We start from the raw sequence: 23,977 nt of genomic DNA, 5'->3' as shown, positions 1-23,977 counted from the left end.
TACTAGGACAAAAAAAAGGAAACGATGATCGAGAACGGCGTCAACGCCGCCGTCAGGGAGGCCAAGGCTTCTGACACCGTTGTCTTCATCGTCAGTATCCCCACCCATTACCAAACATTACATAGCAAGCGAATCGAATAAAACACAGTCACACGGTTTAGACTTGCAACACAGACTGACCTCTCAAACTGCTAAAGCAAACGAACCACCACCAATCTCATTGTAGCTCGACGTCGTTGGTTGTGATCTTCTCGTCCTCTACTGTCTTCTTGTAGGTGTAGCACTTGGCGATCAAGAGATACACGCCGAAGTTCAGGAGGCTGAGAACGGCCAGCAGCCAGAAGAAGTAGTCGAGGTGGCCGCGATTGAGGTTGTCCGGAATCCATCCCAGCTTCCCGTTCCTCGTCGTAATGGACGTGACGATCGTGACGAGCAAGGTGCTCAAGTAGTTCCCCAGCGCCACCGTGGTAAGCGAGAGCGCGGAGCACATGCTCCTCATGGCGTCCGGTGCCTGGTCGTAGAAGAACTCCAGTTGGCCGATGAAGGTGAAGATTTCGGCCGCCCCCACGATGAAGTACTGAGGCACCTGCCAGAATATGGACATGGGAACATAGCCACTAGTGACGTCGTATAGGCCGTGCCGTGCCACGGTCCGCAGCCTCGCGACCTCCAGAATGCCAGCCGCCACCATGGAGAAGATGGAGATGACCAGGCCGATGCCCATGCGCGTCAGCTGCGTGAAGCCCCGCTCCCGGCCGGTGGACCTTCGGACCGCCGGAACGATGAAGCGGTCGTAAATCGGAACCCACACGATCACGCTGATGGTGTCGAAGATGGAGAGCGACGCCGACGGTATCTGGAAGTGGGGGCCCATGTGTCGGTCCAAGGTGTTGCCTTGCAGAACGAACATGGTGCTCATCTGGCTGTAGACGGTGGAGAAGACGATTCCACTTGCCCACACTGGAAGAATTCGCAGTATGCTCTTCAGCTCCTCCACTTGGGTGATCGTGCAGAGCCTCCATGGATTCACTGGACTCCTGGCCTTGTCTTCTTGAGTCTCTACAGCAGCCTTATCAAGGAACCTGAACAACACGCAGGAATACAGTGCGAGTACAAACCATTACCATAGGCACAAATTCTGTGGTCTCAACTGCAAACATCAAGCACTTGCAGGGATCCAAAACGAATGAAGTCAACATGATAAGCTAGAAACGGTTGCAGATTGCAGACAGTGTCACAGCTACCATAGCAATTGCATGTCTACGACAAACAGGAGAGTGATACAAAGAGTTTCGGTGAGCTTACTTGAACTGGTCTGTGTGGTCAAGCTTACGGCTGCCTTGTATGGCCGATTCCTTTTGTGTGATCTCGTAGAGCAGTGACTTATCAGCAGGCACTTTCACCCCAGCCTTCCTCAGAGATGCCACCATAACCTGGGCAATGCGTGTGAGGGGGCTTCCTCCAGGTTTCTGGTGCCTGTACAGCCGTGTGCCCATGAAAAAGCTGACGACTGCAATGGCCATGACGACCGCTGGGATTCCAAACCCCCATCCCCATCCGACGTCTGTCTGTATCCAAACTAGCACAGACGAAGCAATCAGGGCGCCTATGTTGATGGAGAAGTAGAACCAATTGAAGAACGAGCTCTTCCTCTTCTTCTCCGATTCGTCAGAGTCGTCGAATTGATCAGCGCCGAAGGAAGAGACGCATGGCTTGATTCCTCCCGTTCCCAGCGCAATAAGATAGAGCGCTGTGAAGACTGCTGCAGTCTGCGCTCTCGTTGGATCACAGACACCATTTTGGCATGAAGGTTTCAAACCTTTGACTGATGCGGTCATTGTCAGTAGTGTCAAACCCTGCAGGCAAGAAGATATCAGTGTCCAGCATCTGAATTCTCCAAGACAAGAATCCTCTACTTCCTTACCAAAATATAAACGATCATGAAGCTGGAAATTGTCCAGTATCTTCCTATGTAGGCATCAGCTATGAACGCCCCAAGCAGTGGCATTATATAGCATGTTCCTGACCAGTTAGTGACATTATTTGCTGCAGTGACATTCCCTTGGTGGAGACGATCCTTCATGTAGTTCACCAGGTTGGTGCTCATCCCATAGTAAGCCAGCCTTTCGCAGCACTCGTTTGCTGAGGTAAGCTTTGCGCAAGTCAAAAAGTTCGAACAATGCGCATGCTAATTGTACAATGAAAGGCTACAGGAACCTGAGAACTGTACCAAGAATGTAGGGACAAGCCCTCCAATTTCCGGTGTTCTTCTTGATAGCTGGGTTCCCATGGATATCGGTTGTCCCATCCTGGGTGTATTCATCTTTGATGTCCTCCATGAGCTCAAGGAAGCAAGGGAATTGCTTAGGGCGATTGTTCTTAGAAGCTCACCTGAATAAAAGCATTCAAAATATGCACACCCTGTTAATAAATACCAAGAAAGTCTCGAATCATCAGAATAGTGACTGGAGGAGAGAACAGAGTGTCCGACTCTGGTGTTGTCTGGTGTTGGATTTTAGTGTAATGCATTGTAAACTAGTGTCTTGGTATCAGATCGAGGAATATTTGTATCAGTTCTTTATAAAAGTAGTTTACGAAGAACTTGTCCACCATGTATAAACTCAGCAAAATTAAGCATCTTAAAAGATAAAATAGTTCATATATCAGAATTTTCGGTCAGAAATATGATGAATTTTGTCTACAACAGTTTTCTTCTCTGCCTATTTATATGTTCATGCAATGAGTCGCAATTTCTACGTTGTAAAGTATCAATATCAGCATACTCACAGTAAAAGAGACTAAGATGTAAACTATAAAATGAACAAGGGATAACAGTGTGAATTTAGCCTTATCCCACTTAATAGGACGCCAAGTTTGCCTCAAATGCGAACCACTGGAAAAAAGTAAACTATACAAATCGAAGGTACTTTCTCAAGTAACGATTAACTTGGACTAATCAATCATATAAGAAAGCTAGCAAAGAGGAATGGCGTATTCTTCCAGAGTAGAAACGATATCTTTAATTTAGAGTAAAAAGATCATCAAGGCAATGACTAGGCCCTCATCTTACCTGGTCTAGAAATCGAACTTGGAGCTGGTTATATCATATGGAAGAATGAATTCTTACAGATGATCTAGCGAGAACTACACGGAGTCACCAGATCCAGACGTTCTCTTCCTCCTTTTTTCTCTAGAGTACTAAGAGACGAGCGGATTGAGGCTCACAGAGGCCGCCGCACCTTTCCCACCCCTAAGCGAGAGAGGAGAGAGGGCAAGGAGATAGTTATAGAGATGAGATGAAGTGGCAATCAGATGCGGGAGTTCTGCCCCGTAACAATAGCAATTAGTGTGAAGCCTCCGTCTCTTGGAATGAATGCGGTGGTCGTTCGTCCTTAGACGGCTTTTGATGGATCTTTCCGATCCCCCTTGCGCGTTCGCGTGTGGGAGCGGAATCCACGGATGTTGTTGGCTAGCGTTCATGCGAACCCATCTAGAATCCGAATCCGTTTACTTCCGTTAATCTGAATCTCTATCAAATCAAGATACTTGACATCAAACACTATTATCCAATATTGAATCAAGATTCATAGACAAACTCAATAAGCTCATCGGGCCTGAAAACGTGGATCCAGAAAAGAATTTGACCACCACATCAGCACCATATGATCTGTTGTAGCTCAATCCACTCATTTACCACGTCATACTAGTAAATCAAAATAAAATGATTTCTATAAATATTTTGACGCTACTATTTCTCCACTTCGTCCTATTATCCTGTTGTTCACATTGTTGATGTCCTCTTCTATCATTTAGATTAATTGGTCTTGTATGCTCATCTCAGTACCCATCTCAAACTTATCCAACTCAGTTTTATTTATTTTGAAAAGACCTACCTCGATCTTTTTGAAAATTAATGATGAATTGTACAAAAGAAATAGATCAAACCGGCTCTAACTCATCTACTTCGATGATGGATCTAAATCTACCCTAGTCAATGCCCCATCCTCGATCGGATCTCAAAATATCAAGCGGATGGCCGGACTGGGCAATGGATGCGGAGGATAAATCCGAATCCGTATATTATCTCAAAATATCAGTCAACATCAGATTACCTCAAACACTGCGAGCGAAGAGGAGAGAGGAACAAAAGATTCAAACTCCAGCTGATGGAGTGTGAACGGGGCCGAGAACCGGTCCCGGATCGGCAGCTCTTTACATTATTTTTCTCTGGTGTTGACTGCTAGATCCCATCACAAGGTTCGGTCCACTCGAAAGAGACCCCCGCGGGTTCACTTCTCTTTCACCACTTGACTCACAGTGAGACCTAATCATACATAACTACATAAATGTCTATAATATATATACATATATACATAACGATCAGATGAAATCATGATGATGTAAGAAAAATCAACACAACAGATAACGGAGAAGCGACGAAATCGGAGAGGCAAGCGAAAAGTAAGATAGTGGACGAGGTTTTCCTGGCCTGCGAAGAAGAGTCATAGGCCTGTCCGTTTCGATCTCCAGGGGCGTCAGCCAGTACATTTAGATGGAGTTAAGTTCGCCAGATCGACGACGGTAAAGAGAAGGGAAGAGTTGAAAGCGAAAGACGAAAAAGATGAGGGGAAGAAAATTGAGACGATAAATTACTCCGTACCTCGACCAGATTCAGGCAATAGGTTGTCGATCCCCGACCGAGCGCATCCGGAAAGAGAGAGACGTAGAAAGAGACAACTCCTGCCTTGAATTGCTACTGAATCCACTTCACAGCGACGCCGGATCGGGATGAGAGAAGCGGATTCTCGCACGCTTATGTGATTCTTCGACGGCGTCTAACAGAAACGGGAGGTGGGCAATTCACTAGTAGAAGCAAAACTGACTTCAAGTGCAAATAAACAGCAATAATGACATTAGTAGGGCAAGATTCCCGACGAAAGTTGCGAAAGAAGAACGCCATCGCTGTAAAACTAAGACGAGAAATTACTCCGCACCTCGACCGAGAAGAGGGAGAGAACTTCTGCCTTCGAAATTTCTACTGAATCCACTTCATAGCGACGCCGGATGGGGATGAGAGAAGGGGAATCTTGCACGCTTCTGTGATTCCTCAACGGCGCCAACGTACAAGGGAGGTGGGCGGTTCGCATTCGCAGAAGCACGCAAAACTGACTTCCAAGGGACCGAACAAACACTAATAGGAGAAGGCGATGTCGTTGTCGACGATTGCAGTCGATTGATGACGCGTGGCGTAAATCGCACGCAGATGTTGATTCGATCGGTTAGCTCATCGGTTTGGACAACTCGTTCCCATGTGTGGTGTGTGAAACGACAGTGGCTTTGAGTGTTTGACTATTATAAGTCGACAGACACCACAGGTGAAGTGACTGTGACGCTGACAACGAACCCAAGTAATCATCGTTTATTTTTATAGCGTTTATTATTATTTTATTTTGCCTGATGTTTACAGTGATGAAATGACGATGGTAATTAATTTGCTCGTATTTTAGTTCGTTAGCAGTCTATTTTTACTCGTTGTTTATTATTATGTTTCTTGTGCCATCTTGACACTTGGGCAAAATCACGATGATAATTTGCTCGAACACATTTCTTCATCAATCCGTTCTTTCTTGTGTGAATTTTACGAGAGTAGAATTTAGTGCTTAGGTGAGACTAACAACTAACCTTTAATTTCGTGATGTTTGTTTTTATGAGATTAGAATTATTTTTGAATATTTTATTAATTATTTAGAAAAATTAATATATATATATATATATTATCCTAATTATAGTACGAGAATAGTAGAATAAGATTCTTAAAAAATGATGAAATTAGTGGGAGTGAAAAATCTCAAAAGATCAATTTTGATATTGAGGATATTTATATTAATTCTTCTATATCATCTCATATTCAAGAAATTATTATTCTTCAAATTAATGATAAAATTGACGAGGGTGAAAAGTAAAATAACATCAATAAACTCGTATATGATGTTGATGTTGTCGTTGATGATGTTGTAAAACAATTACAATTGACAGTTTTGAGAATATCTGAAAGGAAAAGAAAATATGTTATTTCTGATGATTATGTGATATATCTACGAGAATCATATTATGATATAGGAATAAAAACAGACCCCTTATCATTTTCACAAGCCATAGAAACTAACGGTTTTAAAAAATTATATAATAAAATAAAAAAAAGTTAAAATTAATGGACCATAATAGTATTTGAGAACTTGTTGAATTACTTAATAATTATAAAAGAGTCATCTTATAAATGAGTTTTTAAGATAAAACGTAACTTAGTGGGTAATATCGAATAATATAAAGCCAGACTTATTACTAAAGATTTTTCTCAAAAAAAGGGAATCGATTACAACGAGACATTTTCTTCGATTTCTAAAAAGGATTCGTTGAGAATCGTCATAACATTAGTAGCTCATTATGATCTTGAGTTAGTGGGAGCAAGTTTATTCTATTGATCTTATATGTAGATGATATTTTGCTTGTCAATAGTGATATTGGTTTATTATATAAAACTAAGATATTTCTCAAAAAGAACTTTAAGATGATTGATATGAATAAGGTGATATATGTTAATCGCATTGAGATATTCATGGATAAATCTCAAAGATTGTTAATACTATCTCAGAAAAGATATATTACTTATATATTGGTGAGATTTAATATATATTTTTGCTTAACTAATAATATACATATTATTATAGGTGAAAATTTCAGTCAAAACCAGTGCTCGAAAAATGACTTAGAAAGTCTATTATAGGTGTGTAGTTGGAAGTCTATTATATGCTTAAACATGTACAAGACCATATATCTATTTTGTAGTTGTAATACTAGGTAGATACCAGAGTAACCCAGAAATATAACATTGGAAAGTTACAAAGAAAATAATGAAATATCTATAGGGGACGAAAGATTATATGCTCACGTATAAGAGATCAGATCAGCTTGAAGTGACGGAATATTCATATGCTGATTTTATAAATTGTCTCAATAGTAGAAAGTCCACTTTAGGATTTGTATTCATATTAGTTGGTGGAGAAATTTCTTAAAAAATATAAAATAATCACTTATTGCATCATCAACAATGGAAACCGAATTTGTGACGTGCTTTGATGCCACAAATCAAGCTTTATGAACTTAGTGTGGTCGACTCAATTGCTAGGCCGCTAAAGATATTTTGTGATAATATCACAGAAGTTTTCTTCTCTAAGAATGATAAGTACTCCAGTAGTCCCAAGCACATAGAAATAAAGTACTTGATGATTAAAGAAATAGTTCAAAAATAAGTGTCAATTAAGAGCTTGAGCACTACTATAATAATTGCTAATCCATTTACCAAAGCTCTATAGTTTAAAATATTTAAAGAATATATTTTTAGAATAGGGTTTATGAGCAAGCCAAAATATATATGGTGATACATGTTTAGGTGGATGCTATTATTGATATTTTTCTTACTTAATTAAAGTTATTTATTTTTGTTATCCTATTCACATTTATGTTTATGTATTATATAATAACAGGATTGTCTTAACAAGACAAATTATAGATGTCATAGAATGGAGTATATCATTGATGATATACAACCGTTATGACCGCATTGATAGCTATAATTAATATAGTATTATTATGTTTATTGGACTTATTGGCATGTTTTAAAAATTCATGACCATGTATAAATGCTTTTCAAAATTTTTAAAATCCAATTAGGTAAAATTATTTTTAAATAAATTTTATTTTGTTTATTTTGATTTTGAATATCTTTTATATCTTTTATATCTTATCAATTAATTGACAAAGTGCACAAATATTAGATTATATGACCCTTTATAATTGGATATAATATAATTAATTAGATTCAGATAAATATATTAGCCAATAGAAAAGAAGTCAACATTATAGCAGGATTCCTTAGGAGATGTCCTTGATGGGAAGAACTCTCCTAATAACTTATCCTATACCCTTTACTCTCATCTATAAATAAACAGAACCTCATAGGATATAATTGAGATATTACGATTTCTCTCTCAACCTCCCTAACCATCAATAATAGTGGTCCTATGAAAAGATAGGAAGAGAGGAGAAGAAATGTCTGGTTCTCCTTGCAGATCGACGTCATTATGATATTCAGATCCGGAGGACAATACCTTTGCATATCAGACATATATCCCTTTCAGATGACATCGAAAGGTACATATCGTAAATCCAATCTATTGTTATTTGATTTCAATCCTAACATAAATTTTTTTTTCATATTACATATAGCATATTATAGATTTTATGCTAAGATAAGCAAAGTCACTATATTAAAATAATTTTATGGTAGCATTTTATATTTGTGATAGATGTGTTAATTTTATAGAAGATTAACTTCTTTATTAGTTTTATTTTCTTAGGTGATCACATAGAAAATTATCTTTTAAAAAATATTTTGATATAATTATTATCTTCGATCAATTAAGACTCAATATATAAAATATAATCAACCTAACACATCACGTCCACTATCAAGATCATAAGAGTCCAAGCATGCCACATTGATATATCATAAAAAAAAATATTTTTTTCTAATTAAATTAATTATTACATCAAAAACAATATATAGTATGATTTTATATATGTTTATATTCGAAACTAACTAAATGAATTCTTACAACCATTAAACACTTGCAGACGTGCACCAACTTGACAATCATCGTGATTTTGCCAAATAAGCATTCCACACGATAAAATACAAGATACAAAGCATATTCCACCCTTTGCCCTTTAACTAAAATGAGATTAAAAAATTAAAATGAGATAAGAGACATAAAATATAAACATTCTTCTAACTTTAAAAAAAATATCCCTTATCTAAATTCTAAATATTTAATGACTCATCTAAATATAAATAATCAACAAATGATAAAAAAAATCTAAGGTTCTTGGTCGCTTTCAACTAAATTATATATATATATATATATATATATATATATATATATATATATATATATATATTTATTTATATATATAAAACATCAATAAGTTACTTAAAAATATCATTCATATAAAAATAATGATATAATCAACACCTTAATATCATATGATTGATACCTCAAAGCCAAGTGATTGATACCTTGATATCATAACGTATGATTGAGGGATCGGATGTTACCACGTCCCAAGTTTGATGCACCATGACCACAATAAGCCTAGGAGAAGCACACTACCTCCTTTATAATCGATATATGCTATAGTGGTAACGATACCCAAACCTATAAAAGATTCCTTATGTACATTCCCAATATAAACAATTTTCTACTGTTAATCATAGTTGAATCATTTAAATATAGACTTATTGAGAATGTCCCCAAAATAATCTGTGTGAATCAGGAATATCCGAACCAATTGGGGTTGAATCCCTCTCAAACTTTACTGCTTAAACCCTCCCAGGTTCCAACATTCTTAGCTTAGCTACCGAGCCCATGGCAAACCACAATTTCCAAATGCTTAAACTGTTGATCTTCCATCAACTATTTTTTGATTTGACAACTAGTATACCTCTATTCGCTCAACAGCAAGCTCCACCAATTTCACCAACTAGGATGCCTCTGATGTAATCTTTCGAGATCGCCCAGAAGAACATGGTGTTAGATTATGTGGTCCTACATAAATGAGAAAAATATATTATAGATATAATTTGATTCTGATTATAGTTATCAATCAATAGAAAAAAAAATTAATTATAATATAATTTTTTAGGAGATATGCTTAACGGGAAAGACTCTCCTAATTATTCAGTATCTTTTGCTCTTGTTTATAAATAGATTGGATCTCATAGGGATAAAAAAAAATAGATATATATTACATATCTAGTTTTATTTTTTTTTAATCCTTATTTTATTGCTCATAGTAGTTCTATGAAGGATAAAAATAGAAGACAATATCATTATTTTTCTTACAAATCAATATCATTATTTTCTTTGGATTAGATAACGATATATTTATAGATCATAAGAAAAGTATTTTAAATAACATCAAAAGATGATTTGATATATTATTATTTGATTTCAAATTTTAACATTAAATTTTTTTCACAGCACAAAAATATTATTATAATTTTTATGTTTACAATTGATATTAAAGTATGTTTTAGAATCAAAGACTCTAAATCTAAATCATAAAGGTCTTAGATTTATTTATGTTATTAGCCTCCCATAATAAAAGGATTATCTATTTTATTTATTCTACCCATCCTTGTCACCTATTTACAAAGCGATGAAGTTTTTCTCATTGATGGAATTGTTGATAGAAACGTACTGCCCGATTGCGGAAGTGAACTACTATTTGGAAGGTAAGGTGCCAAACTCCTATCCAAATCTAAAGCACAGTGTCTTGCTTGTTTACTTGTTTAATGCATAACTTATCTACTTATTGAATACACAACTTATCTAATTGATTAACCTGACCTGGCTGATGACTCCTAACTCTAACCTAACTGCGAAACTAACCGTTTGCTTTAGCGCCCAAAGCCCTATCACTTGGCTTGCACCTTACGTTAGCTGTAGTAGAGTGGGGTTCCCTAAGAGAAGCCCTTGCTTGTTTGAATTGAGTGTTCCTAAAATGGTACATCTCCGCTAAAAGAGTCTTCACCTATCGATTCTTGGCCCAGGAACAAGACGGAACAAGCAAACTCGCTTAGTTAGATCGCAACGAGACGTGATACGTGCATTAACCCGGAAGTAGGGACAGGCTAGTCAACCTGGAATCAGATACCATGCATAGCTTGTTATCGACGATACCATCGTGAAGTACTAATGTCCCTGTTGAGGTTGTCGGTCGTATCGCTAGTCCTGCAATGGGCAACGACAGTGCTGTAAAGGGCGACAACCTTCCTCGTCGCCAGCCGTCCCATGGGCAACAGCAGGACATAACAGCGGCTACCTACGGTGGCGATGGTTTGGGTGCTGCTCGAGGTTGATGGCGTCGCCGGAAGTTGCGTGGCCTGCGGCAGTGAGTCTTGGCGCAAGTGGTCCATAAGGTGAATCACGGACAGCATTAGTGAAGCTGGTCGGGTTCTCATCTTCTGCTCAGTGGAGCAGCACCACAACAATGGGACTCGGCCGCAAGCTTGCGCGCGGGGGGCTAATGCAATTGTCATAGCCCACAGGCAAGTCAGGCGCAGGCGACGGCGAGCGACGATGGGGTCTTTAGGCAGCAGCCGAGGGCTGTGAGGTGATGGTGGTTCGCTGGTGAGGGGTCGTGCGGTGATCGTACGACAGAGATGCCACGAAGAGATGGTTGTGTGCGCCTCTGGTTGGGCGATCCAGTACGTCACTTGGCGGCTGTGCTTCACAATGTCGCAATCGCAGCGATGTGGGTTGTGGGCGGCGGACGATGACATGTGACAGCGGTATAGTGTCGCTGGCGCGGCAGAGGGTTTCGCCGGCGGCAGCGCAGCAGGCGATATGCACGCTTGGTGACCGTGTTGGGCTGATAGTCCAAAGTGGATTCAGCCAATGGTGGATTTTATCAGCCCATAATTCATACCCCCTCTTAATCTAATCCTAGATCAATATAAAGGGGGTATGGTAGTTACATTTTTAGAAGAAGGTGGTTGCGTTTTTTGGTAGAAAAGGACAGCAACGTGATGATCTTCGTAGCAACAAAGAGGAGAAAAAAAAAAGCAGAAAAATAAGAGAAAGAAAGGGAAGAAAATAAGAACAACGCTGAGAGACTATTCTCAATCATCTAGCAGTATTCTCATCTCAGGTTAGATCAAATCTATAGTAGACTCTTGCTGTGATTACTTGAGGAGGTTTTAGATATCGTAGACAGTGACATGATCCTTGCATCCTAGCTGTTCTCTTGTAATTGTTGCTAGGGTTTAGGACAAGAGATTAAGATTTGTATATTCATTATTCTCATAATTGATTATCTCTAGTTTGCCCTGTGGTTTTTACCCTTCATATTGGAGTGGTTTTCCACATATATCTTGGTATTCTATTTGATTGTGATTTCATTTAATTCCGCTGCATATCATAGCCTGCTAGTATTTGTTCATATACAAAGGTTATTCCACTTTATATCCCCATCAATTGGTATCAGAGCAAGGGTTTTGGTAATTTAATTTTTGTATTTGAACATAGAGGCCAGTAATGTTTCTCGCATAATTAGTTTAAATGAAAATAATTGGATGATATGGAAACCAAGAATGGAAGATCTCTTGTATTACAAAGATTTGTATGGACCTTTGCAGGAGGATAATGCAAAACCCACAACTATGACAGATGATGAGTGGAAGAGGTTAGATCGAAAAATAATTGGGTTTATTCGACAGTGGCTTGATGATAATGTCTTTCACCATGTTTCTACTGAAATTTCTGCATATTCTCTTTGGAAAAAGTTGGAAAGTCTCTATGAAAGAAAAACAGCTGGCAACAAAGATTTTTTGATCAGAAAACTTATGAACCTAAAATATAGAGAGGGTGCTTTTGTTATGCAGCATTTGAATGAAATGCAAAGTATTACTAACCAATTATCCTCTATGAAAATGTCTCTTGATGATGAGTTACAGGCATTGTTACTTCTCAGTTCATTACCAGAAAGTTTGGAGACACTGGTAGTTCCCCTTAATAATTCTGCTTCAGATGGTGTTGTCACTATGAGTCAAGTAACAAGCAGTTTGTTAATGAGAAGTTGAGAAGAAAGAGTTCAACAATATTTCAGAATGATTCACAGGCACTTATCTCAGAGAACAAAGGAAGGTCAAAGTCTAGAAGTAGTTCACGTATGAGTAGAAGCAAGTCAAGATCAAGAAAAGATATTGTTTGCTATAACTGTGATGAGAAAGGACATTATAAGAACCAATGTAAGCAACATAAAAAGAGCAAGAAAAACGGAAAAGAAGTGGAGTCTATAGAGTCAAAAGATAATATCACAACTACAGTGTAGGGTGGTGATTATTTGATTTTGTCTTCTTCTGATGATATTATTTCTTGTGTGTGTCAGGATTTTGAGTGGGAGATTAACACAGGTGCTTCTTATCATACTACACCACAGAGGGAGTTTTTTGCTACATACAGGCTTGGAAATTTTGGTGTTCTTAAGATGGGCAACTATGACACAGCAGACATCATAGGCATGGGTGATATTCATTTAAAGACCAACCTTGGTTGCAAGTTGGTGCTTAAGGATATGAGGCATGTGGTTGACTTAAGACTGAATTTAATTTCAGTTAAAAGGCTAGATGATAAAGACTATGATAGCAGATTTCACAGAGGGCAATGGAAGCTCAGTAAGGGATCTCTTGTGATAGCTAATGGAATGAAATGTCATACTTTATACAGGTTGCAGACTAAAACTTATGGTGAGCAGTTAAATGCTATAGAAAAAGACTTCAGCATGGAGTTGTGGCATAGACGACTAGGACACATGAGCGAGAAGGGGCTGCAAGCTCTTTCCAAGAGAGAGGTATTACCAGACCTCAAATGTATACATCTGAACCCTTGTATTGATTATTTGGCAGGTAAACAACATAGAGTTTCATTTGCTGGTCCTGCTTTGTCCAGAAAAATGCATGTCTTAGACCGTGTTTATACAGATATATGTGATCCTTTGAGGACAAAAACTCTTGGTGGATCTGTTGATATTCTTGGTATAAGTGGTGCACTTTATTTTGTCACTTTTATAGATGATTTTTTCAGGAAAGTTTGAGACTATGCTTTAAAGACCAAAGATCGGGTTATTAATGTCTTCAAAGAGTTTCATGCTAGAGTTGAAAGGGAAACAGAAAAGCAATTGAAATGCATAAGATCATATAATGGTGGTAAGTATATAGGATTATTTAATAATTATCCCAGGTCACATGAAATATAACATGAGATGATAGTTCCTAGTACACCTCAACATAATACAATTGCAGAAAGGATGAACCGCACCATCATGGAAAAGATTAGCTACGCTTTCACAGGCTAAGCTACCTAAAAGGTTTTGGGATGAGGCTTTGAGGACTGCAGCTGATGTGATCAACTTATCACCATGTACTGCCCTAGATGGTGATGTTGCAGAGCATGTATGGTCAGGGAAAGATGTTTCCTACAGGCATTTGAGAGTGTTTAGTTGTCGTACATTTGTACATATTCCAGACAATGAGAGGTCCAAGCTGGATGGTAAGTCTAAAGAATATATTTTTCTTGGCTACTCACATAATTATTTTGGTTACAGGCTTTGAGATCTAAAAAAGCAGAAGGTGTTTAGAAATAGAGACGTAGTCTTCTTTGAGGATCAAACTTTTGAATATTTGAAGAAGAAGGCACCAGCCAATACTTCTGTAGAAGGATTAGCAGATTGTGACCCAATTACTCCTCCAGTATATCAAGGTGATGGGGGAGGTGTGTAGGAAGATAGTGTTGAGCCTGATATTGATCTACCTGTAGGACATGTTGAGCAAGAAAAAGTTGGAGAGCAACTTCCCACAGAACCCTAGTTAAGAAGATCTTCTAGACAACGTCAACCTTCCAAAAGATACTCTATAGATGAGTATGTGATGCTTACTGATGCAGGTGAACTAGAAAGTTACCAGGAAGCAGTTGAAAGTGAGCAGAAAGAGAAGTGGTTAGTTGCTATATAGGAAGAGATGGATGCTCTTCAGAAGAACCACACTTATGATTTGGTGTTACTACTAAATGGAATGAAGGCCTTGAAGAACAAGTGAGTTTTCAGTTTGAAGACTTAAGAATATTATTCTTAACTAAAGTACAAAGCTAGATTGGTTGTAAAAGGCTTTGGTCAAAAGAAATGTATTGACTCTGAAGAGATTTTTTCTCCTATTGTTAAAATATCTTCTATTCGTGTTACTCTTGGTATTGCTGCTAGCCAGGACTTGGAGGTTAAGCAGTTAGATGTGAAGACAACTTTCCTTCATGGGGACTTAGAGGAGGAAATTTATATGGAGCAACCAGAAGGCTTCAAAGTCAAAGGTAAAGATAACTTTGTCTGCAAATTGAAGAAGAGCTTGTATGAGCTAAAGCAAGCTCTAAGACAGTGGTATAGAAAGTTTGATTCATTTATGATAGAAAATGGATACAAAAGAACGGCTTTAGATCATTATGTGTACATCAAATGGTTTGGTGAGGATTTTATTATTCTCTTACTTTATGTTGATGACATGCCTATTCTTGGGAAAGATATGTCTAAAATTGACTGATTGAAGAAGAAGCTAAGTGAGTCTTTTGCAATGAAGGACATGGGGCCAGTAAAGCAAATACTGGGTATGCAGATTTTCCATGATAGGAAAAATAAGAAGATTTGGTTGTCACAGGAGAAATACATCGAGAAGGTATTGGAAAGATTCAGTATGAGCAATGCAAAACCAATTGGTTCTCCTCTTGCATGTCACTTCAAGTTGTGCTCAGAACAGAATCCGTCAAGTGATGAGGAGAAGGAGAAAATGCAAAAGGTTCCTTATGCTTCAGCAGTTTGAAGTTTAATATATGCAATGGTATGTACGAGGCCAGACATCGCATGTGCAGTTGGTGTTACTAACTGATTTCTTGCAAATCCAAGCAAAGAGCATTGGGCAACAGTAAAGTGGATTTTTAGATATCTCAGAGGGAACTCTAAGGTTTGTTTAAGCTTTGGAGATGAACCACATGTGTTGACAGGTTACATAGATGCAGATATGGCAAGAGATATAGATACAAGGAAGTCTACTTCAGGTTATGTACTTACTTTTGTAGGGGGAGCTGTGTCATGGCAATCCAGGTTGCAAAGGTGTATTGCTCTCTACACTACAGAAGCAGAATATATTACTGCTATAGATGTATGCAAAGAAATATTATGGATGAAAGAATTCTTACAAGAATTGGGACTGAAACAGGAAAATTATGTTGTGCATTGTGACAGCCAAAGTGTCATCCATTTGTGTAAGAACCCAATGTTTCATTCCAAATCAAAGCATATAGATGTTAGATACCACTAGATTCGAAATATATTTGAAGAGAAGCAGTTGCAGTTTCAAAAAATTCACACTGATGACAACGGAGCAAACATGTTGACGATTTTACCAAAAGAAAGACAGGAGATATGCCGACAGCTAGTCGGCATGGCTTCACATTGAGGAGTCATGGGACAGCCTCCCTTATGGGCTGAAGGGGGAGGTTGTTGGGCTGACAACCCAAAGTGGGTTCAGCCCATAGTGGGTTTTATCAGCCCACACCAGGTGTGGTGGATGCGTTTTTAGAAGAAGGTGGCTGCGTTTTTTGGGCAGAAAAGGGCAGGAACGTGGTGATCTTCGCAGTAGCAAAGAGGAGAAGAAAAAGCCAAAAAATAAGAGAAAGAAAGAGAAGAAAATAAGGACAACGCAGAGAGATTGTTCTCAATCATCTAGTAGTGTTCTCATCTCATGTTAGATCAAATCTACAATAGACTCTTGCTGTGATTACTTAGGGAGGTTTTAGATATCATGGACAGTAACGTGATCCTTATATCCCAATTGTTCTCTTGTGATTGTTGCTAGGGTTTAGGGTAAGAGATTGAGATTTATATATTCATTATTCTCATAGTAGATTATCTCTAGTTTGCCCCGTGGTTTTTACCCTTCACATTGGAGGGATTTTTCACATATATCTTGGTATTATATTTGATTGTGATTTCATTTAATTCCGTTGCATATCATGGCGTGCTAGTATTTGTCCATATACAAAGGTTATTCCACTTTATATCCCCATCAAGCCGCGCCCTGGACTACGGTGGTTCAATGAGGCACCTGCATAGTGTGGTCGACCGTTGCTGTCGACCACACCATGCAACGACGAAGAAGCCACGATGAGAGATCGTGAAGGTGGTTAAAATAAATTTTGACCAGGTCAAAATTGATTTCGACCAAATCCGCTTTCGACCAATTTATTGATATCAGCTATCAACATATATGTATATATATACATATATATATACATATATATATATATATATGTATATATATGTATGTATATATATATGTATATACATATATATATGTGTATATATATATGTATATATGTATATATATATATATGTATATGTGTATACATATACATGTATATATATGTATACATGTATATATATATACATATATAAATATACATGTATACATGTATACATACATATATATACATATATATATGTATACATATGGATATATGTACATATATACATGTATATATATATTTATATTTATATATTTATACATATATATATATATATACATACACACACATATATATATATATATATATATATGTATATATATAAAGTGGATGAGATACTTTTTGGTTCCATTTTTGAAGTTATTGGGGTCTATAAATATCCATTACTTTTCTACATGAAAGTGCATGAAAGTATGAACAAATGCCTTAAGAATTTTGTTAGGATCGAGTCGACACCAAGAGAGTGGGGGTGAATTAGTGCGTATGTAAAATTATGTCGGTTCGAAAATCTTTCGTTCAATGAAAATTGATATCGAAAATGTTTAACTTTGAAAATATTTATAAGAATATGCAGCTAAAGTAATGAGCAAGTAAAGCAGTTTGCAGTAAAGGAATGAAAAGTAAAACAGAAATACAAACCGAGTTTTATAGTGATTCGATCGTCGTGACCTATATCCACTCTCGATTCCTCTTCACTCAAGGCTACCGGCTTCCACTACCGATTTTCTTTCAGTAGACGAAGATCAACTACCCTTATAATTCGATTCTCTTTTTGACAAGCTCAGAAGAGAACCTTTACACCCCCACTCACTCCTTTCTTAAATGTCACCTAATACTTAGAACTTGAAAGGAGTTTTCATAATATTATAATAGAGTTTTCCTTCCTTTTTACTCTCAGTTCTTATGTTTGCTGAATAGGGATGAATGAGACTTTTATAGGCTCCGAATGAAATAAAACTTAAAGCCTCATAGAGTTTTCCTTCTTTTTTACTCTCAGTTTCGATTTTTGATGTATTGGTGGTACCACCGCCTGATAGAGCCTCATAGACTGAGCTCTGGTGGTACCACCGCCTAGTTTGGGTAGTACCATTGCCCATACCTCCTTTGAGGCTGAGCCTTAAGTGGTTCCACCGCTCACCCTAGGCGGTGCCACCGCTTGGCATGGTTCCAAGTGGCTGAGTCAACCTTCTATTTGACCAAACTCAGCCCTTACTTAGGCTCAATAGCCCCCCTAATTGAGCTCGCCTAATTCTAACTCAATTATATCTTAACATTACTTTGATCTAGATAATTATTAAAAAACGTTAATCAAATATTTTTCGGTATGTCATTGGTTCATCGGCGCTTCGTCCAATCCTTCGGCGCATCATCCTCTTTTACAGCCTTTTATCCAATCGACATGTTGACCTCCACAATTCCAATCTCCTTAGTGCAATGTCTACTCTTTTAGGCTTGATGCCTGAACTCATGGCACGAAGCCTTCTGCTGATATGTCGACCGATCCTCCAACTCGACGTCCAATTTTCTAACATGTTTCACTCCAGTCCAATATTGATTCTTCCTACTTTAATTATCTCTTTATAATCGAAGCTAGTCCTACATTACTCAAAAACACGGATTAGATAATAAATTCTATCAGTTGGTTTCATTATCAAAATTTAAGATTTAACAATCTATCTATTTTTTATGATGACAACCAATTGATGACGAAGTTTAAACTAAACTCCTCATATTAATATGCTATATTGATAGAACCTTTAAATTTAGAGAAATTAAGTATTTATTCATTGCATGCATCATGAATATTGAAATAACTAATTAATCATATCATTGCATGCAACATAAAATCATGCATAATCAAAATATCTAAGTACATCATCCCATACATAATTATCATCATTATCATATCTTCTCATCATGATTCAATTCATCATCATATCTTCTCCCCTTCTGTTATTAACAAAAAGGAGAAGTGCAACTAGCAAGTTTTTAATTTTGTAAGCTAGTGAGTTCTTTCTTCTCTTTTGAGAAGTGCAAGCTAGCAATTTTTGCTTCCTTTGCAATGTTCAAGTTAACAATTTTTTAGAATGTGAAGTTTAGCAAAGTTTTTTTTTAGAATATGAAAGTTTAGCAAAGTTTTTACTTCTCTTGAGATAGTAACTTTTTGCTTCTCTTTAGATTACAAGCTAGTAATTCTAGCAAGTTTTACATCAAGCTAGCTAGCTTTAAGATGTACAAATTTAGCAATTCTTTCTCCCCTTTTGTTATTATCAAAAAGAAGGGAAGGCTACAATAGTGCAAAACTTTTTCCTTTACATGATTTTTCAAATCATCACATGAAATATATCAAGAAAAATTAACTTGATGATGAGATATACAATTCATGAATATAAATTTTAATTTATAAATATCAAAAGAAAAATTATGATTCTTTTAGATAAATCAAATTGTGAAAAGATGAATCATAGTACATGATCTTGATTAAAAAATATCTCAAGTTAAAATTTCGAGAAATCAAGATCATGATTTGGACTAACAACTAATTCAAATTCAAATCGTCAAATCATCAAAGTCACTTTGAAGAGATTCAAAGTGACATAATTAAATTCATTAATCTCTTATTGAAAAACTCGATAAGATTTTAAGAATAGAGACATTTTCAAGAATAATACATTCCCTTTTTTTTAGTTTGTGATTTATTTCATACAAGCATGTCTTTATCTTTTATGTCAAATAAAAACATACATCACTATTTAAAACTAAAAAATAAGATTTATTAAGATCAAATGTGTAACATTTAATTCTAAAATATCAAGATTTCAAATAATCATTGCATCATTAAATCATTGAGCATGATTTCATTGAATATCATTATGTTACCGATAGTTTTAATTCTAATGATCTTTCCTTTATTGTTTTAGCTAGGGAGCTTTATGAAGTATTTTGAATCTCCGATCATAAGCCTTCAGCATCAACTATCAAAATATCATTTTTGCTCTTAGCTTGTGATTGTAAATATATCTATAAGAAATGATGTTTTATTTTATGTACCTATTTTACCTTGGGTTACTCATAATAGATCTACCTAACTTATCATTTTATATTGAGTTATTTAAGGTTCCTTTAGGGATCCAAATTAACTTACATGGACTATACCTCTTAAATGGATATTTATGAATATAATATCCAAATTTATAATAAAAATTACATTTGTTTCGGGATGAAACATGCAAAGTTGGGCCTTTAACAAAGATGGTTAGTTTTTGGGGAGTATTACTCACAAAGCCGATTCCATCTCTTCTCCGAACATAGTCCCTTTTTGCAAGGATTATGTTTAAGGGTTTGTTTCATATTTCAAATTTTTCTAAGGTTTCATGTAGTAGCAAATTCTCCTTTTTAAGCATCTCTAATTCTTCACATTTTGTATAAAGAGGCAATATTACATTATCATGCTCAATGTTTAATCTATTTAATTCACTAACAAGAGAAACATGCTTATTTTTAAATAATTTATAATTTTTACTAACTAATTTATATTCATCAAACAAATCATTTAAAGCATTAAGTAATTTATCATAAGATAAATGAGATTCGTTTAGGTCACTTACCTCGTCATTGAGCACCATTAGAGCATAATTCTCAACTTCTTTGTTGGTTGATTCCTCGTCTTCAAATACACTCGAATCGTCCCAAGTAGCTTTTAGTGCTTTCTTCTTCGGTTGCTTCTTCCTTACTTGGGGACATTCACTTTTGAAGTGCTCCGGCTTCTTGCATTCGTAACAAATTATTTGATCCTTTTTAAATTTATTTTTGTTTTTAATGTCATGTTTAGTTTTGTTCCTTTTTATGAATTTTTTAAAATTTCTTGTTAGAAGTGTCAAGTCATCATCATCATTACTTGAGTTTTCTCTCAAGTGATCTTCTTGAGTTCTAAATGTCAAATCCTTTCTGTTCTTTGGAAGGTTGTTCTCAAGTTTTTCATGTGCATTGCATGTCATTTTGTAGGTCACCAAAGACCTAATAAGTTCTTCAATTGAAAAATGGTTCAAGTCCTTTGATTCTTGAATTACAGTTACTTTAGGATCTCAACTCCTTAGAAGGGATCTTAATATTTTGTTAACAAGTTCAAAATTAGGAAAACTTTTACCAAGTGCTTTTAGACCATTAACATCTGTAAACCAGGTGTATATATCTCCAATAGTCTCGCTTGATTTCATATGAAATAATTCATAACTATAAACCAAAAAATTAATTTTTGACTCCTTATCCCTATTTGTACCTTCGTGTGTGATTTCAAGTATATATCAAATGTCAAAAGTCATTTCACAAATAAAAACTCGATTGAATTCAATTTTATCCAAAGCACAAAACAAAGCATTCATAGCTTTGGCGTTCAAAGAAAAAGTCTTCTTCTCTAAATCATTCCAATTGTTTATTAGAAGAGAAAACTTTTAAAATATGTTTTCAACGATATTCTATAAATTGAAACCTAAAAAACATATAAAAACTCTTATTCGAGTTTTCCAATATGTGTAGTCTGTCCCATTGAACATGAGAGGATGTGTGATAGAATGACTCTCATAATTACTTGTAAAAGTCATCTCTCTTAGGTTTTAAACCAAATCGAGAGTAACTTTGCTCCGATACCATCAATTTGGCTCAACTCAGCCCTTATTTAGACCCAATGGCCCCCCTAATTGAATTGGCCTGATTTCGACCCAATTATATCTTAACACTACTTCGATCTAGATAATTATTACAAAGCGTTAATCAAATATTTTCTAGCATGTCATTGGTTCATTGGTGCTTCGTCTAATCCTTCGGCTTATCATCCTCTTTTACGGCTTTTTGCTCAATCGGCATATTGACCTTAGTAACTCTGATCTCTTTAGTGTAATATCTGCTTTTCTAGGCCCGATGCCCAAACTCATGGCACGAAACCTTCTGCCATTATGTCGATCGATCCTCCGGCTCGACGTCCAATCTTCTAACATGTTTTACTCTGGCCCAACATTGATTCTTCCTGCTTTAACTGTGTCTTCATGATTGAAGCTAGTCCTGTGTTACTCAAAAACACAGATTAGATCATAAACTCTATCAATTGGTTTCATCTTAAAAATATGAAATTCAACAATTTTGAGTTGTAAAAGTGCTAAGTGCCCTCCTCCTTCTTTCACTTTGTGATCATTCTAAAAGAGGTGTGAGGCTTACAAATATTATCTCCTAAACTTGTGAAAATGAGAAAGAGTTGCAATAGGGTAATTGAAGGAAGACCATTAGTATGTGCTGGCGGCCACGATGGAAAAGGAATCAGGAGTGGACGTAGGTCACGATGAGTGAACCATAATAAATTTGGTGTGTACTCTCTTTCTACTCTTCATTATTATTGTTCTTTGTTTTAATTACTTATTACATTTACTTCAAGTGAAGTATACTTTCAATATCATTTTCGATACGGGTTTCATGGAATCAAGCTTTTTCCAAATCATTGAAGTTTTTCAAATCGATATGATTTTTAGTGCAAGCACTAATTCACCCCCCTCTTAGTATTGATTTCGGTCCTAACACCAATAAACCCCTGAATTATTGGATTCCATTGATGAGATTCAATAAGAGCTAATAAGAGATTATTGGGTAGAGATACACTAATTTAAGAGGCTTGGGAAATTGAATAGAGATCCAATACATAATAGGATAGGATCCATTAGGGTTAAGTTAATTGAGGGCCTCTATAAATAGATAAAAACCAAATGGTCATAGGCTAGAGGCTTCCTAGTTCCTACCTCCTATTCACCTCAGATAACAAGTGTGGAGGTTTGGGCAATGATTGGAGGAGCGTTGTCGTAGCCCTGTTGTATCGATAGAGAGGAAGACGCTTGAACTTCTTCATCCAATCCCACAGATATATAGGAATTTAGGGATATATGATCTCTCTAGGTAAAAATAGTATCTCACATATGGATTCAAGTTTTACGGGTTTTTGCGCACCAATCTTTAAACAACGATGAACACCTTTTTGAAAAATTTAGGGTTTTGTTTTCTATTATTTTACTGCGCATATGATGTCACTCCTAGATTTTCCTACAATATTAGCTTGAAATGCTGAGATTTTCAAACGCTGATTCTACAAATTGTCTCGATAGTAGGAAGTTTATTTTACCATGCAAATTATATTATCAAAAAATAAAAGTTAATTTTATGACATGTTTTGAGGCCACTAATCAAGTTTTATAACTATGAAATTTTATTTCGGGACTTGATGTGGTTAGACTCAATTACTAAATCGTTAAAGATACTTTGTAACATGTCATAGTAATTTTTTTTTTAGAATAACAAGTATACTAGTGATTCTATGTATCATGGTATAAAATACTTAATAGTTAAAAAAAAGTTAAAAAATAATTAATATGAACTTAAGTTTCATTATATTGATTGTTGATCAATTTACTAAGGCTTTACAAATTAATATATTTAAAGAACATATTCTTGTGATTAGACTCATGAGCAATCCATAAAATATAAGATGATACATGTTTAAGTAAATATTATTATTACTATTTTTATTTATATAATTAAACTTATTTATTTCTATTATCCTATTCACATTTATGTATATATATATTATGATTGGATGTAATAATAGAATTGTCTTGATAGGACAAATTATAAGGGTTACTATGAATTATATTAGGAAAGACTAACAATGTTATGATATATTGAAGATATTATAATATTAATGACATATAATAATTATAACTCGTATTGACAATCTAACTTAATATAGTATTATTATATTTATTAGTCTATTTTAAAATTCATAGCCATGTGTAAAATATTTTTAATTTTTTTAGAATTTAATTATGTAAAAAGTTCTATACCTTACAAATTAATTGACGAAGTGGGAGAATATTATATTATGTTATTCTATTTAATTGAGTAAGATATATGATAGATCTAATTAGATTTTGATTATGATTATTGTCCAATAGAAATGAAGTTTAATTATGATA

General features: G+C 35.9%; 1 protein-coding gene across 5 annotated transcripts; it reads right to left on the bottom strand.

Moving 5' to 3' along the window:
• Positions 1 to 3: 3 nt before the first annotated feature.
• LOC103988898 (protein NRT1/ PTR FAMILY 8.1) lies at positions 4 to 5,170 on the bottom strand. 5 transcript variants are annotated; one of them, XM_018828124.2, is made up of 6 exons: positions 4,995 to 5,170; positions 4,661 to 4,882; positions 2,231 to 2,391; positions 1,925 to 2,142; positions 1,306 to 1,856; positions 4 to 1,082 (listed from the first exon to the last, which is right to left on the bottom strand). In XM_018828124.2, exons 3-6 carry the CDS (start codon positions 2,337 to 2,339, stop codon positions 218 to 220), a joined length of 1,743 nt encoding a protein of 580 aa, XP_018683669.2. In that variant the 5' UTR covers positions 2,340 to 2,391; positions 4,661 to 4,882; positions 4,995 to 5,170; the 3' UTR covers positions 4 to 217. The 5 variants fall into 5 exon arrangements, with proteins under 5 accessions (XP_018683669.2, XP_009405848.2, XP_018683670.2 ...); XM_009407573.3 differs by having other exon boundaries at positions 4,661 to 4,878; XM_018828125.2 differs by having other exon boundaries at positions 4,661 to 4,835.
• Positions 5,171 to 23,977: the final 18,807 nt, after the last annotated feature.

This window comes from Musa acuminata, chromosome BXJ2-6 (genome assembly GCF_036884655.1).
Source record: "Musa acuminata AAA Group cultivar baxijiao chromosome BXJ2-6, Cavendish_Baxijiao_AAA, whole genome shotgun sequence".
NCBI lineage: Eukaryota > Viridiplantae > Streptophyta > Magnoliopsida > Zingiberales > Musaceae > Musa > Musa acuminata.
This window is presented reverse-complemented; position numbering and strand designations above follow the sequence as displayed.